At 43.3% G+C, this 19,299-nt stretch overlaps 1 protein-coding gene across 50 annotated transcripts in view; it reads right to left on the bottom strand.

The window, feature by feature from the left end:
• The window catches only part of Nlrp5 (NLR family pyrin domain containing 5), a 172,788-nt gene that overhangs the window by 109,528 nt on the left and 43,961 nt on the right, over positions 1–19,299 (bottom strand). For 41 of the 50 annotated variants that reach the window (XM_040733959.1, XM_040733993.1, XM_040733992.1 and 38 more), the window contains 10 exons: positions 17,411–17,488; positions 15,285–15,335; positions 13,340–13,414; positions 11,722–11,772; positions 10,369–10,446; positions 8,779–8,829; positions 6,728–6,805; positions 4,662–4,712; positions 2,741–2,806; positions 1,137–1,187 (listed from right to left, as the gene is read on the bottom strand). In XM_040733959.1, the coding sequence (XP_040589893.1) occupies positions 1,137–1,187; positions 2,741–2,806; positions 4,662–4,712; positions 6,728–6,805; positions 8,779–8,829; positions 10,369–10,446; positions 11,722–11,772; positions 13,340–13,414; positions 15,285–15,335; positions 17,411–17,488 (630 nt within the window). The remainder of the gene's footprint in view (positions 1–1,136; positions 1,188–2,740; positions 2,807–4,661; positions 4,713–6,727; positions 6,806–8,778; positions 8,830–10,368; positions 10,447–11,721; positions 11,773–13,339; positions 13,415–15,284; positions 15,336–17,410; positions 17,489–19,299) is intronic. The other 9 variants (XM_040733973.1, XM_040733987.1, XM_040733960.1 and 6 more) reach the window with 6 other exon arrangements.

Genomic DNA, 19,299 nt, shown 5'->3' with positions numbered 1-19,299 from the left:
TTAATTCCTTCAAGTGGACAACAGGAGCGTTGCTAGGATGCATCACAGATGCTTTTTAGAGCAGGGTCTCACTCTATAATTCAAACTGGCCTAGCTCTTGCTATGTAGACCACAGTGGCCTTGCACTCAGTTGCTGCTCTGTGCTTCCCAATCCAAGCATTGGGGTTCATGTTGTACACTACCATGACTAGCTCATCAGTAGACTCTTGAATGAGTCTTGCTACTCAAAGAAGACTCCTGCTACTTGCCTCAAAATTAGTAAAAATGGATTAATGTTATACTTAAATTTGCACTTAGGAAGGGTGAGGTTTGGTTAGCCTTAAGACAACTACTCATGGAACCTGGAAAAAAACCTAGATGCCCCTCAACTGAAGTATGGAAAGGAAATATGATACATTTACATAATGGAGTACTACTCAGTGATAAAATCTACTACATGGGGCTGTGAGATGGATCAGAGGATAAGAGCACTGACTGCTTTTCCAGAGGACACGGGTTCAATTCCCAATATCCATATAGCTGCAAACAACTGTCTGCAGATCCAAGATCTGACACCCTCAGACAGACACCTGAGTAGGCAGGTTAAACACCAATGCATGTAAAATAAAAACAAGTACATTATTTAAAAAACCAAATACTTAGCATCTGAAATGCTTGATCTAGTAGTTTTGAGATCAACAAACTGTCTTTGTTTTTGGTTTTTTGAGACAGGGTTTCTCTGTTGTTTGGAGGCCTTCCTTCTGGCACTCGATCTGTCGACCATGCTGGTCTTGAACTCACAGAGAACAGCCTTCCTCTGCCTCATGACTGCTGGGATTTAAGGTGAGCACCACCACCTCTTGACCATTTTTAAAAAGATAATTCATTATATAAACACTGCTCTGCATATGTGTATATCTCCATGCCAGAAGAGGACACCAGATCTCATTCATAGATGGTTTGCAAGCCACCATGTTGTTGCTAGGAATTGAACTCAGGACCCTGTGAGAGCAATCAATGCTCTTAACCTCTGAGCCATCTTTCCAGCCTTCACCCTAGCTCTTGTAATCAACTCTGATGAAACCTCCTGTTTGAGTGCCATATGATGCTCTCACTCAGCCTGCTTATAGGTTGGCGCAAATAAATATTTTCTTCACCTTTTTCACATGTCTCTGCTGCTGCCTCTTGTTCCTGAGCTTGCAAGGCTTCTGTAAAAGAGCAAGACCATCATACATGATTATCTTTGTTGTTCAAAAGAGATACCATCTCTGTCAGCGCACTCCACTCACCACTCTGTCCTCCTAAGTGTCAGCATACCTGTCAATATATCCTTCTATCCATCTATTCATGTACCTAATGTATGTAATCTATTTGTTGGTTTTTCAAGACAAGGTTTCTCTGTGTAGCCATGAGTGTCCTGGAACTATGCTCTGTAGACCAGAGTGGACTCAACTCCCAAAGATCTGACTGTGTCTGTCTCTGTGTCCTGGGATTAAGGTGTACACCACCAACAGCTGATGAAGTTTTGGTTATTCATATCTGATGACTATTTTGTCTGTATGCTATATATCTGTGTACTTTGTGCATGCTATGCCTGCTCAGGTCACGTGAGAGCTGATCACTTGTAAGCGGAGTTATAGATGGTTTTGAGCTGACATGGGTGTGCCGAAAACGGAATCTGGCTCTTCTGGAAGTGTGCCTAGTGCTCTGCAATACTGAACCCTCTTTCTGACCGTCTCTCACAAAATGTGAATCTCAGCAACATGGCTAGATTGGCTGACCAGTAAGCACCATGGACCCTCCTGAGTCTGTCTTTACAGTTCTGGGATAACAAGCACATTCCCCTTTACTTGGACTTTTAATATGTGTTCTGGGTACTAGAGCAGCTAATGTAGTACTCACTGAGCAATTTACCTCAAACTCAAATTCATTAATACAGCTACCTATATATCCAAACACAGATCCATGCCACTAAATGCAGTCACTATCAGGAGAACAGCTGATATCATAGAAATTGTCAAAATGACTGTAAAGCTCATGATCCAATCAATGGGACCACAAAAGGTCCCCAAGTTTTGCAGATTAATTTTGTATGTCATCTACCCTCTAAACTAATGGAAGTCTGTAGACATAGAGGCATAAGGACAGGCACATAGGATGGCTAAGTAGAATCGAGCAACCCCAAATTACCCTCCCACAACTCTATCTAGACAATTCAACAGAACTGCCAGTTATCATGTGTGTGGTACATAGTAAGTGTAGCTTATATGTGTGCTAGCCTGTGGGGTGAAAGAGGTAAACCTTAGCTTTCTTTCCCCCTGAAAGTCTAACCTTTTACAAAGGGCTTTTTAATTGCTAATTACACTCCTCCATGGGTGCCTGTGAACACTTGTAACTGCAGAGAATACAGGTGTTGATTTCCTGCAGCTGGAGTTCCCACTGGTTACGTGTCAACTGAAGTGGTGCTGAGAACCAAACTCCAATCCCACATGCACACACATAGGAATTCAGAGGTTCTGCTTTGATGTGGTAGCACACACCTATTATGCCAGTACTCAAGAGGCATAGGCAATTGGATCTCTGTGAGTTCGATGTTAGCCTGGTCTACAGCGATAGTTGTAGGACAGCCAGGACTACACACAGGCAATTTGTGTTACAAATCAGAAAGAACACAAAGATCTCAGGGGTCTAATTCTTTAGGTAACACTATAAACCACGTGGCTTTAAGTGTATCCATGTTCACCCCACCCTGCATGCAAACCTGTGGCTTGTCCCTCATCTGGCCCTTTGTCACTCTGGATTGGTTCGCTGCCTTCTGTTGAGTCATCTGCAACAGAGAGGAAGAGAGTGTGCTGTTAACAAGTCACAGTCTAAAAGCTCCAGCTGGGGATGAGAACTCTTCTTGTCCAAACTACCAAGGGGAATTAGAGGAAGTCTTTACTCGGTTTATGCCCAGAAAGAGTCCTCTGGCACCAAGTGAATTCATCCAAGTGGACAAGAGGAGCGTTGCTGGGTGGTATCACAGCCTCTTTTGAGAACAGGGTCTTACTATATAATTCAAGCTGGCCTAGATCTTGCTATGTAGACCAAGGTGGCCTTATACTCAGACTTGCTGGTCTGTGCTTCTGAATTATACATTGGGGTTCAAGTTGTACACCACCATTATTGACTCTTGAGTAGACTTTTGAAGGATTCTTGCTACTCAAAGATGACTCCTGCTACTTGCATCAAAAAGGATAAAAAGGATTAATGATCTACTTAAGCTTGCAGGTAGGAATGGTTAGGTTTGGGTAGTCTTAAAGCAACTACTCATGTGATCTGGTATAAATCTAGATGCCCCTCAACAGACTTATGGAGAAAGATAATGTGGTACTTTTACACATAGGAGTCGTACTCAGTGGTAAAATCCACTACGTGGTGCTGTAGATATGGATTAGAGTTTATGAGCACTGACTGCTCTTCCAGAGGACACGGGTTCAATTCCAAGTATCCATATAGCCGCAAACAACTGTCTGTAACTCCAATATCTGATACCCTTATACAGACATACATGTCGGCAAAACACCAATGCACACACAATAAAAACAAGTAAATTATTGAAACACGAAACTAGTTAGCACCTGAAATGCATGACACAGGAATTTTAATATCAACAGAGTGCCTTTTCTGTTTTCGAGACAGAGTTTCTCTGTGTCTTTGTAGGCTGTCCTCCTGGTACATGGTCTGGAAACGACCTGGCCTTGAGCTCACAGAGAACAGCCTGCCTCTGCCTTCTGACTGCTGGGAGTAAAGGTGTGCACCACCACCACTTAGCAGAGTGCCTTTTAAAATAGGATTATGACCTCATAAAAAAGATCATGTATCATTTTTTAAGTACTAGACCTGATTACAGCCAGGGCCTCATGAACTCCTTATCATAGAGATTGAGCCAGAGCCTCATGCATACCAAGCACATACAACCACTAGGGATTGAAGCAAAGTCTCATGTGTGCTGTGCGCATACAATCACTAGATATTGAAGCCACGACCTAATGACTTTACACATACTACCACCGGAATCCAAGAAATCATGCATGCCAAGCACAGACGCGAAGAGACTGAAGCCAGGAGTTCTCATACATGCTAGGACACAGTAATACAAGAGACTGAATCAGAGCCTCAGGCATGTTTTGTATACACAACAAATAGGGATCATCAATGTCTAGGAAATACAGGGAGCACAAAGAACATGGAAAACATGAGGAAATTTTCAGGCAAAGAGCAGCTGTCAGTATTGAGTAGGTGTAGTCAATGTGGGAGACTTTATAGGTGACCTGAAACTCACAGAGTTCCCTTGTCCCCTGTGTCCCTAGTGGAGGGATTAAAGGTGGTGTGTACCACTACCCCTTGGTCATTTTTAAAAAGGTAATGCATTATATAAATACTGTTTGCATATGTGTATATATCCATGCCAGAAGAGGGCACCAGATCTCATTCATAGATGGTTTGCAAGCCACCATATTGTAGCTTGGTATTGAATTCAGTACCCCTGTGAGAGCAATCAATGCTCTTAACTTCTGAGCCATCTTCCAGCCTACACCCAAGCTCTTGTAAGCAACTCTGATTAAACCTCCTGTTTGATTGCCATATGATGTTCTCACTCAGCCTGCTTATGGGTTGACGCAAGTAAATATTTCCTTTACCTTTTTCACATGTCTCTGCTGCTGCCTCTTGTTCCTGAGCTTGCAAGGCTTCTGTAAAAGGAAGAGCAAGACCATCATACATGATTATGTTTGTTGTTCAAATCAGATACCATCTGTGTCAGCGTCCCCACCCGGGCTTAGTACACGGAGGAAGAGGGGCAGAAAGAAAGAGCTGGGGGATGGGGAGTGGAACTAAGAAAAGCTGTGCTCTACACATGTGTGAAACTGCTGTTGCACACATGAAGTCATGCATCTGTGTTCACCTTTGCAAGGCAGAGACAGCAAAAATCCTGTCATATATTGGCTAGTGGCTTTCTATGTTTTGCTGATAGCTAAGGAAATGTCAGCATTTGGAATCCCTTGTGTTTGGGTGTGTGAAGTATGGTTGCTTGTCCATGATATATGCATATGTACATGTGTGTACAGATCCGTGTATACTTTCAAGTACATGTAGGAGCTTCCGATGTCGACTTTTGGTGTCTTTCTCAATCACTATCCTCTTCATTTTTAATGATGTATCATCTGTCTCCCTGTCTATCCGTTTGTCTGCCCACTTGTCTGTCTGTCTGCCTGTCCAACTGTCCAAACATATGACAGTGCTCTCACCCCTCCATCCGCCTACCTGCCTGTCTGCATACCTGTCCATCTATCCATCTTTCCATCTCCCTAATGTATGTAATCTATTTGATGGGTTTTCAAGACAAGGTTTTTCTGTCTCGCCATGGCTGTCCTGGAACTCTGCTCTGTAGACCAGACTGGCCTCAAACTCACAAAGATCTGACTGTGTCTGCCTCTGTGTGCTGGGATTAAATGTGTGCACCACCACCAGCTGGGGAAGTTGTAGTTATTTATATCTGATGACTATTTTGCCTGCATGCTGTATGTGTGTGTACTTTGTACATGCTATGCCTGCTGTGGCCACATGAGAGCAGATCACTTGGAACTGGAGTTATAGATGGTTGTGAGCTGACATGGGGTTCTGAAAACTGAATCTCGCTCCTCTGGAGATGTGCCTAGTGCTCTGAAATACTTAACAGTCTTTCTGATACCTTACCATATTTTTGAGAGTCTCTCACAAAATCTGAAAGTCAGCAACATGGACAGAATGGCTGACCATTAAGCACCATGGAACCTACTGCCCCTGCCTTTTCAGTGCTGAGGTGACAGGCACATTCCCCTTTACTTGGCCTTTTAGTACTAGTTCTGGGTACTGGGGCATCTAACATAGTACTGACTGAGCAATTTACCTCAACTCAAATTCTTTAATACAGCTACCTATATATTCAAACACAGACCCATGCATCTAAGTGCAATCCATAATAAGAGAACAGCTGTCCTCCCAGAAATTGTCAAAATGACTGTAAAGCTCATGGTGGAATCAATGGGACCACTAAAGTTTTGCAGATTAATGTTGAATGTCATCGACCCTCTAAAATAATGGAAATCTGGACATAGCGGCACAAGGACAGGCCCAGAGGATAGTTAAGTAGAATCTAGCAACCACAAATTACCCTCACACACCTCTATCTAGACAATTCAGTAGAACTGCCTGTTAACATGTGTGTGGTACATGGTTAAGAGCAGGTTTTATGTGTGCTAGCCTGTGCTAGCTTGTGGGGGTGAAAGAGGTCAACCTTAGCTTTCTTTCCCCCTGATAGGACAGACTACCCTATTTCAAAGGGCTTTTTAATTGCTAATTACCCTCCTGCACAGGGGCCTGTGAGCACTTGTAACTGTAGAGAATAGAGGTGTTGGATTTCCTGCAGCTGGAGTTCCCCGTGGTTACATGTCATCTGAGGTGGTGCTGAGAACCAAACTGCAATCCCACATGCACACACATAGGAATTCAGAGGTCCAGCTGGGATGTGGTAGCACACACCTATTATGCCAGTACTCAAGAGGCATAGGCAGGTGGATCTCTGTGAGCTCGATGTTAGCCTAGTCTACAGCTATAGTTGTAGGACAGCCAGGACTCCACAGAGCTCTGGGGTCTAATTCTTTAGGTAACACTATAAAACTGGTGGCTTTAAGTGTATTCATGTTTACACCCCACCCTGCCTGCCAACCTGGGGCCTGTCCCTCATCTGGCCCTTGGTCACTCTGGATTGGTTCTTGGACTTCTTCTGTTTCACTCATTGAGTCATCTGCAAAAGAGAGGAATAGAGATGGCTGTTAACAAACCACAGTCTAAAAGCTCCAGGTGGGGATGAGAACTCTCCATGTCCAAACTACCAAGGGGAATTAGAGCAAGTCTTGACTTGGTTTATGCCCAGAAGAGTCCTCTGGGATGTCAACAGCACCAAGTGAATTCATTCAACTGGACAACAGGAGCGTTGCTGGGAGGCATCACAGACTCTTTTGAGAACAGGGTCTTACTATATAAATCAAGCTCGCCTAGATCTTGCTATGTAGACCAACATGGCCTTGAACTCAGACTTGCTGGTTTTCCAGTTGTGCATTCCCATGACTGGCTCATCAGTAGACTCTTGAATGATTTTTGCTACTCAAAGTTGATTCCTGCTACTTGCCTCAAAAACAATAAAAATGGATTAATGACCTTCTTAAGCTTGCTGGTAGCAAGTTGAGTTTGGGTCGCATTAAAACAAGTACTCATATGTTCTGAAACAAATCTAGATGCCCTTCTACTGAAGTATGGAGAAAGAAAGTGTGCTATATTCATACAATGGAGTAGTACTCAGTGGTAAAATCCATTGCGTGGGGCTGTAGAGATGGATCAGAGGTTAAGAGCGCTGACTGCTCTTCAGAGGACAAGGGTTCAGTTGCCAGTATCCATATAGCCGCAGACAACTCTCTGTAGCTCCAAAATCTGACACCCTCACACATACATACTTGTAGGCAAAACACCAATGCACATAAATAAGAACAGGTAACTTATTTTAGCCAGGCGGTGGTGGCACACGCCTTTAATCCCAGCACTCGGGAGGCAGAGGCAGGCGGATCTCTGTGAGTTCGAGGCTGGGCTGGACCTATAGCGTCCAAAACAATACAGAGAAACTCTGTCTCGTAAAACAAAAAGAAAACTTATTAAACTATCAACTACTTAGCATCTGAAATGCATGACCCAGTAGATTTAAATTTTTTGTTTTTCGAGACTGGGTTTCACTGTGGCTTTGGAGGCTGTGCTTCTTTCACTCCCTCTGTAGATCAGGCTGTCCTTGAATTCACAGAGAAGAGCTTGCCTCCCTCTCCTGACTGCTGGGATTAAAGGTGTGCACCATCAACAACCAGCAGAGTGCCTTTTTAAAATGATTATGGTGTCTTAATAAAGATCAAGAATCATTTCTTAAATACTAGACTTGAATGCAGCCAGAGCGTCATGAACATGTTGCCATTAGAGATTGAGCCAGAGACTCATGCATACCAAGCACATATAACCACTAGGGATTGAAGCTAAGTCTCATGTGTGCTGTGCACATAAAATCGCTAGATATTGAAGCCAGGACCTCATGACTTTACACACACTACCACCGGAAGCCAAGGCATCATGCATGTCATATACAGACTAGTAGAGACTGAAGCCAGGAAGTCTCATACATCCCAGTACACAGTAATACAAGAGACTGAATCAGAGTCTCAGGCAGGTTTTGTATACAAAACCAATAGGGATCATCAATGTCTAGGAAGTACAGGTAGCAGAAAGACCATGGAAAACATGAGGAAATTTTCAGGCAAAGAGCTGTTGTCAGTTTTGAGTAGGTGTAGTCAATGTGGGAGTCTTTATAGGTGACCTGGAACTCACAGAGATCCCCCTTCCTCTGTTTCCCTAGTGCAGGGATTAAAGGTGTGCACCACCATCTCTGGGCCATTTTCCAAAAAGTAATTCATTATAGAAACACTGTTCAGCATACGTGTATATTTCCATGCCAGAAGAGGGCACAAGATATCATTCATAGATGGTTTGCAAGCCATGATATGTTTGCTGGGAATTGAACTCATGACCCCTCTGAGAGCAATCCATGCTCTTAACCTCTGAGCTGTCTTTCCAGCCTTTACCCAAGATGTTGTATGCAACTGTGATGAAACCTCCTGTTTCAATACCATATGATGCTCTCAATCAGCCTGCTTATAAGTTGGTACAAATAAATATTTTCTTCACCTTTTTCACATGTCTCTGCTGCTGCCTCTTGTTCCTCAGCTTGCAAGGCTTCTGCAAAAGAGCAAGACCATCCTACATGACTATGTTTGTTGTTCAAAAGAGATACCATCTGTGTCAGCGTCAGCCACCCACCACTCTGTCCTACTAACTGTCAGCATACCTGTCAATCTATCCATCTTTTCATCTACCTAATGTATGTAATCTATTTGCTGGTTCTTCAAGACAAGGTTTCTCTGTGTTGCCATGGCTGTCCTAGATCTCTGCTCTGTAGACCAGAATGGCCTCTAACTCACAAAGATCTGACTGTGTCTCCCTCTGTGTGCTGTGATTAAAGGTGTGCACCACCACCAGCTGGTGAAGTTGTAGCTATTCATATCTGATGGCTGCTTTGCCTATATGTTATATATCTGTGTAATTTGTGCATGCTATGCCTACTTAGGCCATAAGAGAGCAGATCACTAGGAACTGGAGTTACAGATGGCTGTGAGCTGACATGGGTGTGCTGAAAACTGAATCTTGCTCCTCTGGAAGTGTGCCTCGTGCTCTGAAATACATGTTTTTAAGAATCTCTCACTAAATATGAATCTCAGCAATGTGGCTAGACTGGCTGACCAGTAACACCATGGACCCTCCTGCGTCTCCCTTTTCAGTGCTGGGATGACAGGCACATTCCTTTTTATTTGGCCTTTTAATACGAGTTCTGGGAACTGTAGCAGGTATGAGATTTCTGAATGAGCAATTTACCTCAAACTCAAATTCATTAATCCAGTTACCTATATATCCAAACACAGATCCATGCAACTAAATGCAGTCACTATCAGGAGAACAGCTGACATCACAGATTGTCAAAATGACTGTAAAGCTCATGATAGAATCAATGGGAACACGAAAGGTCCCCACGTTTTGCAGATTAATATTGAATGTCATCTACCCTGTAAAATAATGGAAGTCTGTGGACATAGAGGCATAATGACGGGCCCAGAGGATAGTTAAGTAGAATCGAGCAACCCCAAATTACCCTCCCACACCTCTATCTATACAATTCAGTGGAACTGCCTGTTAACATGTGTGTGGCACGTGGGTAAGTGCAGGTTATACGTGTGCTAGCCTATGGGGGTGAAAGCGTTCAACCTTAGTATTCTTTCCCCCTGGCAGACTATACTTACAAGGGGCTTTTTAATTGCTAATTGCACTCCTGCATGTGTGCCTGAGCACTTGTAACTGTAGAGAATAGAGGTGTTGCATTTCCTGCAGCTGGAGTTCCCAGTGCTTAATTGCCATCTGATTTGGTGCTAAGAACCAAACTGCAATCCCACATGCACACACATAGGAATTCAGAGGTCCAGCAGGGATGTCGTAGCACACACCTATTATGCCAGTACTCAAGAGGCATAAGCAGGTGGATCTCTGTGAGTTCTATTTTAGCCTGGTATACAGCGATAGTTGTAGGACAGCCAGGATTACACAGAGAAAACTTGTTTTGAAAATCATAAAGAACACAAAGAGCTCAGGGGTCTAATTCATTAGGTTACACTAAAAACCATGTGGCTTTAAATGTATCCATGTTTACAGCCCACCCTGCATGCAAACCTGTGACTTGTCCCTCATCTGGCCCTTGGTCACTCTGGATTGGTTCGCTGTCTTCTTCTGGGGTAGTCATTGAGTCATCTGCATCAGAGAGGAAGAGAGAGAGCTGTTAACAAGTCACAGTCTAAAAGCTCCAGCTGGGGATGAGAACTCTCCATGTCCAAACTACCAAGGGGAATTAGAGCAAGTCTTGACACATTTTATGCCCAGAAGAATCCTCTGGGCCATTAGAAGCACCAAGTGAAAACATTCAAGTTGACAACAGGAGCTTTACTGGGAGGCATCACAGATTCTTTTCAGAGCAGGTTCTTCCTATATAATTCAAGCTGGCCTAGATCTTGCTATGTAGACCATGGTGTCCTTGAAGTCACACTTGCTGGTCTGTGCATCCCAAACCAAGCATTGGGGTTCAAGTTTTACATTACCATGACTGGTCATCAGTACACTCTTGAATGATTCTTGCTACTCAAAGATGACTCCTGCTACTTGCCTCAAAATCAATAAAAATGGATTAATGATCTTCTTAAGTTTTCAGGTAGGAAGGTCAGGTTGGGCAACATTAAAACAACTACTCATGTGCACTGAAAAAAATCTAGATGCCCCTCAACTTAAGTATGGAGAAACAAAATGTGCTCCATTCATACAATGGAGTAGTACTCAGTGATAAAATCCAGTACGTGGGGATGTAGAGATGGATCAGAGGTTAAGAGCACTGACTTCTCTTCCGAGGACACAGGTTCAATTGCCAGTATCCATATAGCTGCAAACAACTCTCTGTATCTCCAAGATCTGACACCCTCACACAGACATACGTGTAAGGAAAACACCAATGCACATAAAATAAAAACAAGTAAATTATTGAAATATTTAACTACTTAGCATCTGAAATGCAAGTCACACTGAGTTTTAAGATCAACAGAGTGCCTTTTCTTTTGGGTTTTCGAGACAGGGTTTCTTTGTGTCTTTGGAGGCTGTCCTCCTGGCACACACTCTGGAGACCAGGCTGGCCTTGAACTCAGAGAATAGCCTGCCTCTGCCTCCTGACTGCTGGGATTAAAGGTTTGCACCGCCAACACACAGCAGAGTGCCTTTAAAATAGGATTATGAAGTCATAAAAAGATCAAGAATCATTTGTTAAGTACTAGACTTGATTGCAGCCAGAGACTCATTAACACTGTGTCATTAGGGATTCAGCCAGAGCCTCATGCTTATCAAGCACATACAACCACTAGGGATTGAAGTCAAGTCTCATGTGTGCCTAGCACATACAATCACTAGATATTGAAGCCAGGACCTCATGACTTCACACATGACTCGGCCTGGTTTTAGGTTGGCACAAATCAATATTTTCTTCACCTTTTGCACATGTATCTGTTGCTGCCTCTTGTTCCTGAGCTTGCAAGGCTTCTGCAAAAAGAAGAGTAAAGTCATCTGACATGATTATGTTTGTTGTTCAAAAGAGATACCAACTGTGTCAGCCCTGTCACCCACCACTCTGTCCTCCCCTAAGTGTTTGTCAGCATACCTGTCAATTTTTCCATCTATCCATCTTTCCATCTACCTAATGTATGTCATCTATTTACTGTTTTTTCAAGACAAGGTTTCTCTGTGTAGCCATGGCTGTCCTGGAACTCTGCTCTGTAGACCAGACTGGCCTCAAACTCACAAAGATCTTAATTTGTATGCCTCTGTGAGCTGGGATTAAGGTGTTCACCACCAGCAGCTGGGGAAGTTGTTATTTATATCTGATGCCTATTTTGCCTGTATGCTATATGTGTGTGTACTTTGTGCATGCTATGGCTGCTGAGGCCACATGAGAGCAGATCAGTTGGAACTGGAGTTACTGTTGGTTTGAGTTGACATGGGGCTGCTGAAAAATGAATCTGGCTCTTCTGGATGTGTGCCTAGTGCTATGAAATCTGAGCCTGCTTTCTGGTACCTAATCATATTTTTGAGAGTCTCTCACAAAATCTGAATCTCATCAACATGGCTAGACTGGCTGACCAGCACGCACCATGGACCCTCGTGCTTCTGCCTTTTCAATGCTGAGATTACAGAAACATTCCCCGTTACTTGGCCTTTTAATACGAGTTCTGGGAACTGGAGCAGCTAACATAGTACTGACTGAACAATTTACCTCAAACTCAAATTCATTAACACAGCTATCTATCTATATACATATCCAAACACAGATCCAAATTACTAAATGCAGTCCATATCAAGAGAACAGCTGACCTCCCAGAAATTGTCAAAATGACTGTAAAGTTCAAAATGAAAGGTCCCCACGTTTTGCAGATTAATGTTGAATGTCATCTACCCTCTAAAATAATGGAATTCTGTGGACATAACTGCATAAGAACAGGCCCATAGGATAGTTAAGTAGAATCGAGCAACCACAAATTACCCTCCCACACCTCTATCTAGACAATTCAGCAGAATTGCGTGTGCTCATGTGTGTGGTACCTGGTTAAGCCAAGGTTATATGTATGGTATATGTGGGGTGAAAGAGGTCAAGCTTAACCTTCATTCCCCCTGAAAGTCTACCCTTTTACAAAGGGCTTTTTAATTGCTAATTACACTCCTGAATGGGTGCCAGTGAACACTTGTAATTTCAGGGAATAGAGGAGTTGATTTCCTGCAGCTGGAGTTCCCAGTGGTTACATGTCATCTGAAGTGGTGCTGCGAACCACACTCCAATCCCACATGCACACACATAGGAATTCAGAGGTCCAGCTGGGATGTGGTAGCACACACCTATTATGCCAGTACTCAAGAGGCATAGGAGGTGGAACTCTGAGTTCGATGTTAGCCTGGTCTACAGCGATAGTTGTAGGACAGTCAGGACTACACAGAGAAAATTTGTGTTGAATATCAGAAAGAACACAAAGAGCCCACGGTTCTAATTCCTTAGATAACACTATAAACCACGTGGATTTAAGTGTATCTATGTTTACTCCCCACTTTGCATGCCAACCTGGGGCCTGTCCCTCATCTGGCCCTTGGCCACTCTGGGTTGGGTCTCTGTCTTCTGTTTTCTTCATTGAGCCATCTGCAACAGAGAGGAAGAGAGAGCGCTATTAACAAGTCATAGGCCAAAAGCTAAGCTGGGGATGTGAACTCTCCATGTCCAAACTACCACGGGGAATTAGATCAAATCTTGACTCAGTTTATGCCCAGAAGAATCCTCTGAGCCATCAGGAGCACCAGGTGAATTCATTCATGTGGACAACACGAGCATTTCTAGGAGGCATCACAGACTCTTTTGAGAACAGGGTCTTACTATATAATTCAATCTGGTCTAGATCTTGCTATGTAGACCAAGGTGGCCTTGAAGTCAGACTTGCTGGTCTGTGCTTCCCAATCCAAGCATTGGGGTTCAAGTTGTACACTACCATGACTGGCTCATCAGTAGACTCTTGAATGATTCTTGCTACTCAAAGATGACTCCTGATACTTGCCTCAAAAACAATAAAAATGGATTCATGATCTACTTAAGCTTGTAGGTAGGAAGGGTGAGGTTTATGTAGCATGAAAACAACTACTCATGTGACTTGGAAAATATCTAGATGCCCCTTAACTGAAGTATGGACAAAGAAAATGTGGTATATTTACATAATCGAGTAGTACTCAGTGATGAAATCCACTATGTGGGGCTGCAGAGATGAATCAGGGGTTAAGAGCACTGACTGCTCTTCCAGAGGACAGGGGTTCAATTCGCAGTATCCATATAGTGGCAAACAACAGTTTGTAGCTCCAAGATCTGAAACCCCCACACAGACATACGAGTAGGCAAAACACCATTGCTCAAAATAAAAAAACCATGTAAATTATTTAAAAAATCAACTACTTATCATCTGAAATGCATGACATAGGAGTTTTAAGATCAACAGAGTGCCTTTTTTGGCTTTTCAAGACAGGGTTTCTCTGTGTCTTTGGAGGCTGTCCTCCTGGCACATGCTATGGAGACCAGGCTCGCCTTGAGTTCACAGAGAACAGCCGGTTTCTAACTCCTGATTGCTGGGATTAAAGGTGTACAGCACCAACACCCAGCAGACTGTCTTTTCAAATAGAATTATGACGTCTTAAGAAAGATCAAGAATCATTTGTTAAGTATATTACTTGATTGCAGCCAGAGTCTCATGAACACGGTATCATTAGATACTGAGTCAGAGCCTCATGCATACCAAGCACATACAACCACTAGGGATTGAAGCCAAGTCTCATGTGTGCTGTGCACATACAATCACTAGATATTGAAGACAGGACCTCATGACTTTACACACTCTACCACTGGAAGCTATGACATCATGCACGCCATGCAAAGACTAACAGAGACTGAAGGCTGGCGGTCTCATACATGCTAGGACTCAGTAATACAAGAGACTGAATTGTAATCTCAGGCATGTTTTGATACACAACCAAGGGGATCATCAATGTCTAGGAAATACAGGGTGCAGAAAGAACGTGGAAAACATGAGGAAATTTTCAGGTAAAGAGCAGCAGTCAATTTTGAGTAGGTGTAGTCTATGTGGGAGTCTTTATATGTGACCTGGAACTCACAGAGATCCCCGTCCTCTGTGTCCCAAAGGCAGGGATTAAAGGTGTGCATCACCACCCACCTCTTGGCCTTTTTAAAAAAGATAATTCTTCATATAAATAGTGTTCTGCATACGTGTATAACTCCATGCCAAAGAGGGCAACAGATCTCATTCTTAGATGGATTGCAAGCCACCATGTTGTGGCTGGGAATTGAACTCAGGACCCCTGTGAGAACAATCAATGCTCTTAATCTCTGAGCCATCTTTCCAGACATCATCCAAGCTCTTGTAAGCAACTCTGATGACACCTCCTGTTTGAATGCCATATGATGGTCTCACTCAGCCTGCTAATAGGTTGGCGCAAATAAATATTTTCTTCACCTGTTTCACATGTCTCTGCTGCTGCCTCTTGTTCCTCAGCTTGCAAGGCTTCTGTAAAAGGAACAGCAAGACCATCCTACATGATTATCTTTGTTGTTCAAAAGCGATACCATCTGTGTCAGCTTCCCCACCTGGTCTTAGGACACGGAGGAAGAGGGGCAGAAAGAAGAGCTGGGGGATTGGGAGTGGAGCTAAGAAACCTTGTGCTCTACACATGTGTGAAACTGCTGTTGCACACATGAAGTCAGGCATCTTTGGTCACCTGTACAAGGCAGAGACAGTAAAAATCCCGTCATATATTAGCTAGGGGCTCTCTATGTTTTTCCCATTGCTTAGGGAGTGTCAGCATTTGGAGTCCCTTGTTTTTGGGGCTGTGACAAATGGTTGCTTGTCCATGATGTACGAATGTGTACATGTGTGTAGAGGTCCGTGTACACTTTGACGTCCATGTAGAAGATTCCGATGGTGACTTTAGGTGTCTTTCTAAATCACTATCATCTTCATTTTAAGGATTATCATCTGTCTCCCCATCTGTCCGTCTGTCTGCACACTTGTCTGTCTGTCAGCCCACTCACCTGTCCATCCGTCGGCCTGCCTACCCACCACTCTCGTTGCCTACCTGCCTGTCAGCCTACCTCCCCATCTATCCATCTTGTCTTGTACCTAATATGTAATCTATGTGCTGGTTTTTTCAAGGCAAGGCTTCTCTCTGTAGCCATGGCTGTCCTTGAACTCTGCCCTGTAGACCATACTGGCTTCAGACTCACAAAGATCTGACTGTGTCTGCCTCTGTGTGCTGGGATTAAAGGTGTGCACCACCACCAGCTGGTGAAGTTGTACTTATTTATATCTGATGACTATTTTGCCTGTATGGTATATGTCTGTCTACTTTGTGCATTCTATGCCTGATTATGCCACATGAGAGCAGAGCACTTGGAACTGGAGTTACAGATGGTTGTGAGCTGACCTAGGGGTGCTGAATACTGAATCTGGCTCCTCTGGGAGTGTGCCTAGTGTTCTGAAATACTGAACCCTCTTGCTGGTACCTAATAATATTTTTGAGAGTCTCTCACAAAATCTGAATCTCAACAACATGACTAGACAGTCAGACTAGCAAGCCCCGTGGATCTTCCTATGTCTGGATTTTCATTGCTGGGATTACAGGCACATTCCCCTTTACTTGGCCTCTTAATACGAGCTCTGGGACCTGGAACAGGTAACATAGTATTGACTGATCAATTTCCCTCAAACTCATATTCATTAATACAGATACACACACACACACACACACACACACACACACACACACACACACACACACATATATATATCCAAACACAGATCCATGCAACTAAATGCAGTCCATATCAGGAAAATAGTTGACTTCACAGAAATTGTCAAAATGACTGTAAAGCTCATGATAGAATCAATGGGACCCCGAAAGATTGCAGATTAATGTCGAATGTCATCTAATATAATTGAAGTCTATGGACATAGCGGCACAAGGACAGGCACATAGGATATTTAAGTAGAATTGAGCATCGCCAAATTACCCTCCCACACCTCTATCTAGACAGTTCAGTAGAACTGCCTGTTAACATGTATGGGGTACGTGGTTAAGTGCTATATGCTACATGTGTGCTTGCCTGTTGGGGAGAAAGGTCAACCTTAGCTTTCTTTCCCCCTGAAAGACTACCCTTTTGAAAAGGACTTTTAAATAGCTAATTATACTCCTGCATGGTTGCTTGTGAGCAATTGTAACTGCAGGGATAGAGGTGTTGGATTTTCTTGGACTGGAGTTCCCAGTGGTTACGTATCATCTGATGTGGTGCTGAAAATCAATCTCCAATCCCACATGCACACACATAGGAAACAGAGGTGCAGCTAGGATGTGGTAGCACACACCTATTATGTCAGTACTCAAGAGGAATAGGCAGGTGGATCTTTGAGTTCTATGTTAGCCTGGTCTACAGTGATAGTTGTAGGACAGTCAGGACTACACAGAGAAAACTTGTGTTGAAAATCAGAAAGAACACAAAGAGCTCATGGATCTAATTCCTTAGGTAACACTATAAACCGTGTGGCTTTAAGTGGATCCATGTTTACTCCCAAAATTGCATGCAAACCTGGGGCCTGTCCCTCCTCTGGCTCTTTGTCACTCTGGATTGGTTCTCTGTCTTCTTCTGTTTTACTCATTGATTCATCTGCAACACAGAGGAAGAGAACGCTGTAAATAAGTTACAGTCTAAAAGTTCCAGCTGGGGATAAGAACTCTCCATAGCCAAACTTACCAAGGGAATTAGAGCAAGTCTTGACTCAGTTTATGCCCAGAAGAGTCCTTTTGGGCCACCATGAACACCAAGTGAATTCATTCGAGTGGACAACATGAGCATTGCTGGGAGGCATCACAGGCTTTTGTGAACAGGGTCTTTCTATTTAATTTAAGCTGGCCTAGACTTTGCTATGTAGACCAACGTGGCCTTTACTCAGACTTGCTGGTTTGTGCTTCCCAATCCAAGCACTGGGGTTCAAGTTGTACACTACCATGACTGCTCATCAGTAGACTTTTGAATGATTCTTGCTACTGAAAGATGATTTCTGCTACTTGCCTCAAAAACAATAAAAATGGATTAATGATGTACTTAAGCTTGCAGGTAGGAACGGTGAGATTTGGGTAGCCTGAAAACAACTACTCATGTGACTTGGAAAATATCTAGATGCCCCTTAACTGAAGTATGGAGAAAGAAAATGTGGAACATTTACACAATAGAGTAGTACTCAGTGGTAAAATAAACTATGTGGGGCTGCAGAGATGAATCAGAGGTTAAGAGCACTGACTGCTCTGCCAGAGGACAGGGGTTCAATTCCCAGTATCCATATAGCAGCAAACAACAGTATGTAGCTCCAAGATCTGAAACCCTCACACTGACATACGTGTAGGCAAAACACCAATACACAAAATAAAAAACCATGTAAATTATTTAAGAAAGCAGCTACTTATCATCTGAAATGCATGACATAGGAGTTTTAAGATCAACAGAGTGCCTTTTCTATTGGGTTTTTGAGGCAGGGTTTCTCTGTGCCTTGGGAGGCTGTCCTGGCACTTGCTCTGTAGAGCAGGCTGGCCTTGAACTCAGAGATCCGCCTGCCTCTGCCTCCTGATTGCTGGGATTAAAGGTGTACACCACCAACAAACTGCAGAGTGCCTTTTAAAATAGGATCATGACGTCATAAATAATATCAAGAATCATTTGTTAAATACTAGACTTGATTGCAGCCAGATCCTCATGCATAACAAACACATACAACCACTAGGGATTGAAGCCAAGTCTCATGTGTACTGTGCACATTCAATCACTAGATATTGAAGCCAGGATATCAAGACTTTACGCACACTACCACCGGATGAGAATGCATCATGCATGCCATGCACAGACCAGCAGAGACTGAAGCCAGGAAGTCTCCTACACGCTAGGACACAGTAATACAGGAGACTGAATCAGACCGAGCCTCAGGCATGTTTTGTATATAGAACCAATAGGGATCATTAATGTCTAGAAAATACAGGAGCATAAAGAACATGGAAAACATGAGGAAATTTTTAGTCAAAAGCAGCTGTCAGTTTTGTGTAGGTGTAGTCAATGTGGGAGTCTTTATCGGTAACCTGGGACTCACAGTTCCCCCTCCTCTGTGTCCCTAGTGCAGGGATTAAGGGTTTACACCAGCACCTCTTGCCCTTTTTAAAAAAGATACTTATATAAACACTGTTCTGCATACATGTATATCTCCATGCCTGAAGAGGGCACCAGATCTCATCCATAGATGGTTTGCAAGCCACCATGTGATTGCTGCGAATTGAACTCAGGACCCTGTGAGAGCAATCAATGCTCTTAATCTCTGAGTCATTTTTCCAGCCTTCACCCAAGTTTTTGTAAGCAACTCTGATGAAACCTCCTGTTTGAATGCCATATGATGCTCTCATTCAGGCTGCATATAGGTTGTCGCAAATAAATAT

The sequence above is a fragment of the Mesocricetus auratus genome, unplaced genomic scaffold (assembly GCF_017639785.1).
Source record: "Mesocricetus auratus isolate SY011 unplaced genomic scaffold, BCM_Maur_2.0 Super-Scaffold_100037, whole genome shotgun sequence".
In the NCBI taxonomy this organism is placed as follows: domain Eukaryota; kingdom Metazoa; phylum Chordata; class Mammalia; order Rodentia; family Cricetidae; genus Mesocricetus; species Mesocricetus auratus.
Note: the sequence above shows the minus strand (reverse complement) of the source record. Positions and strands in the feature narration are given on the sequence as shown.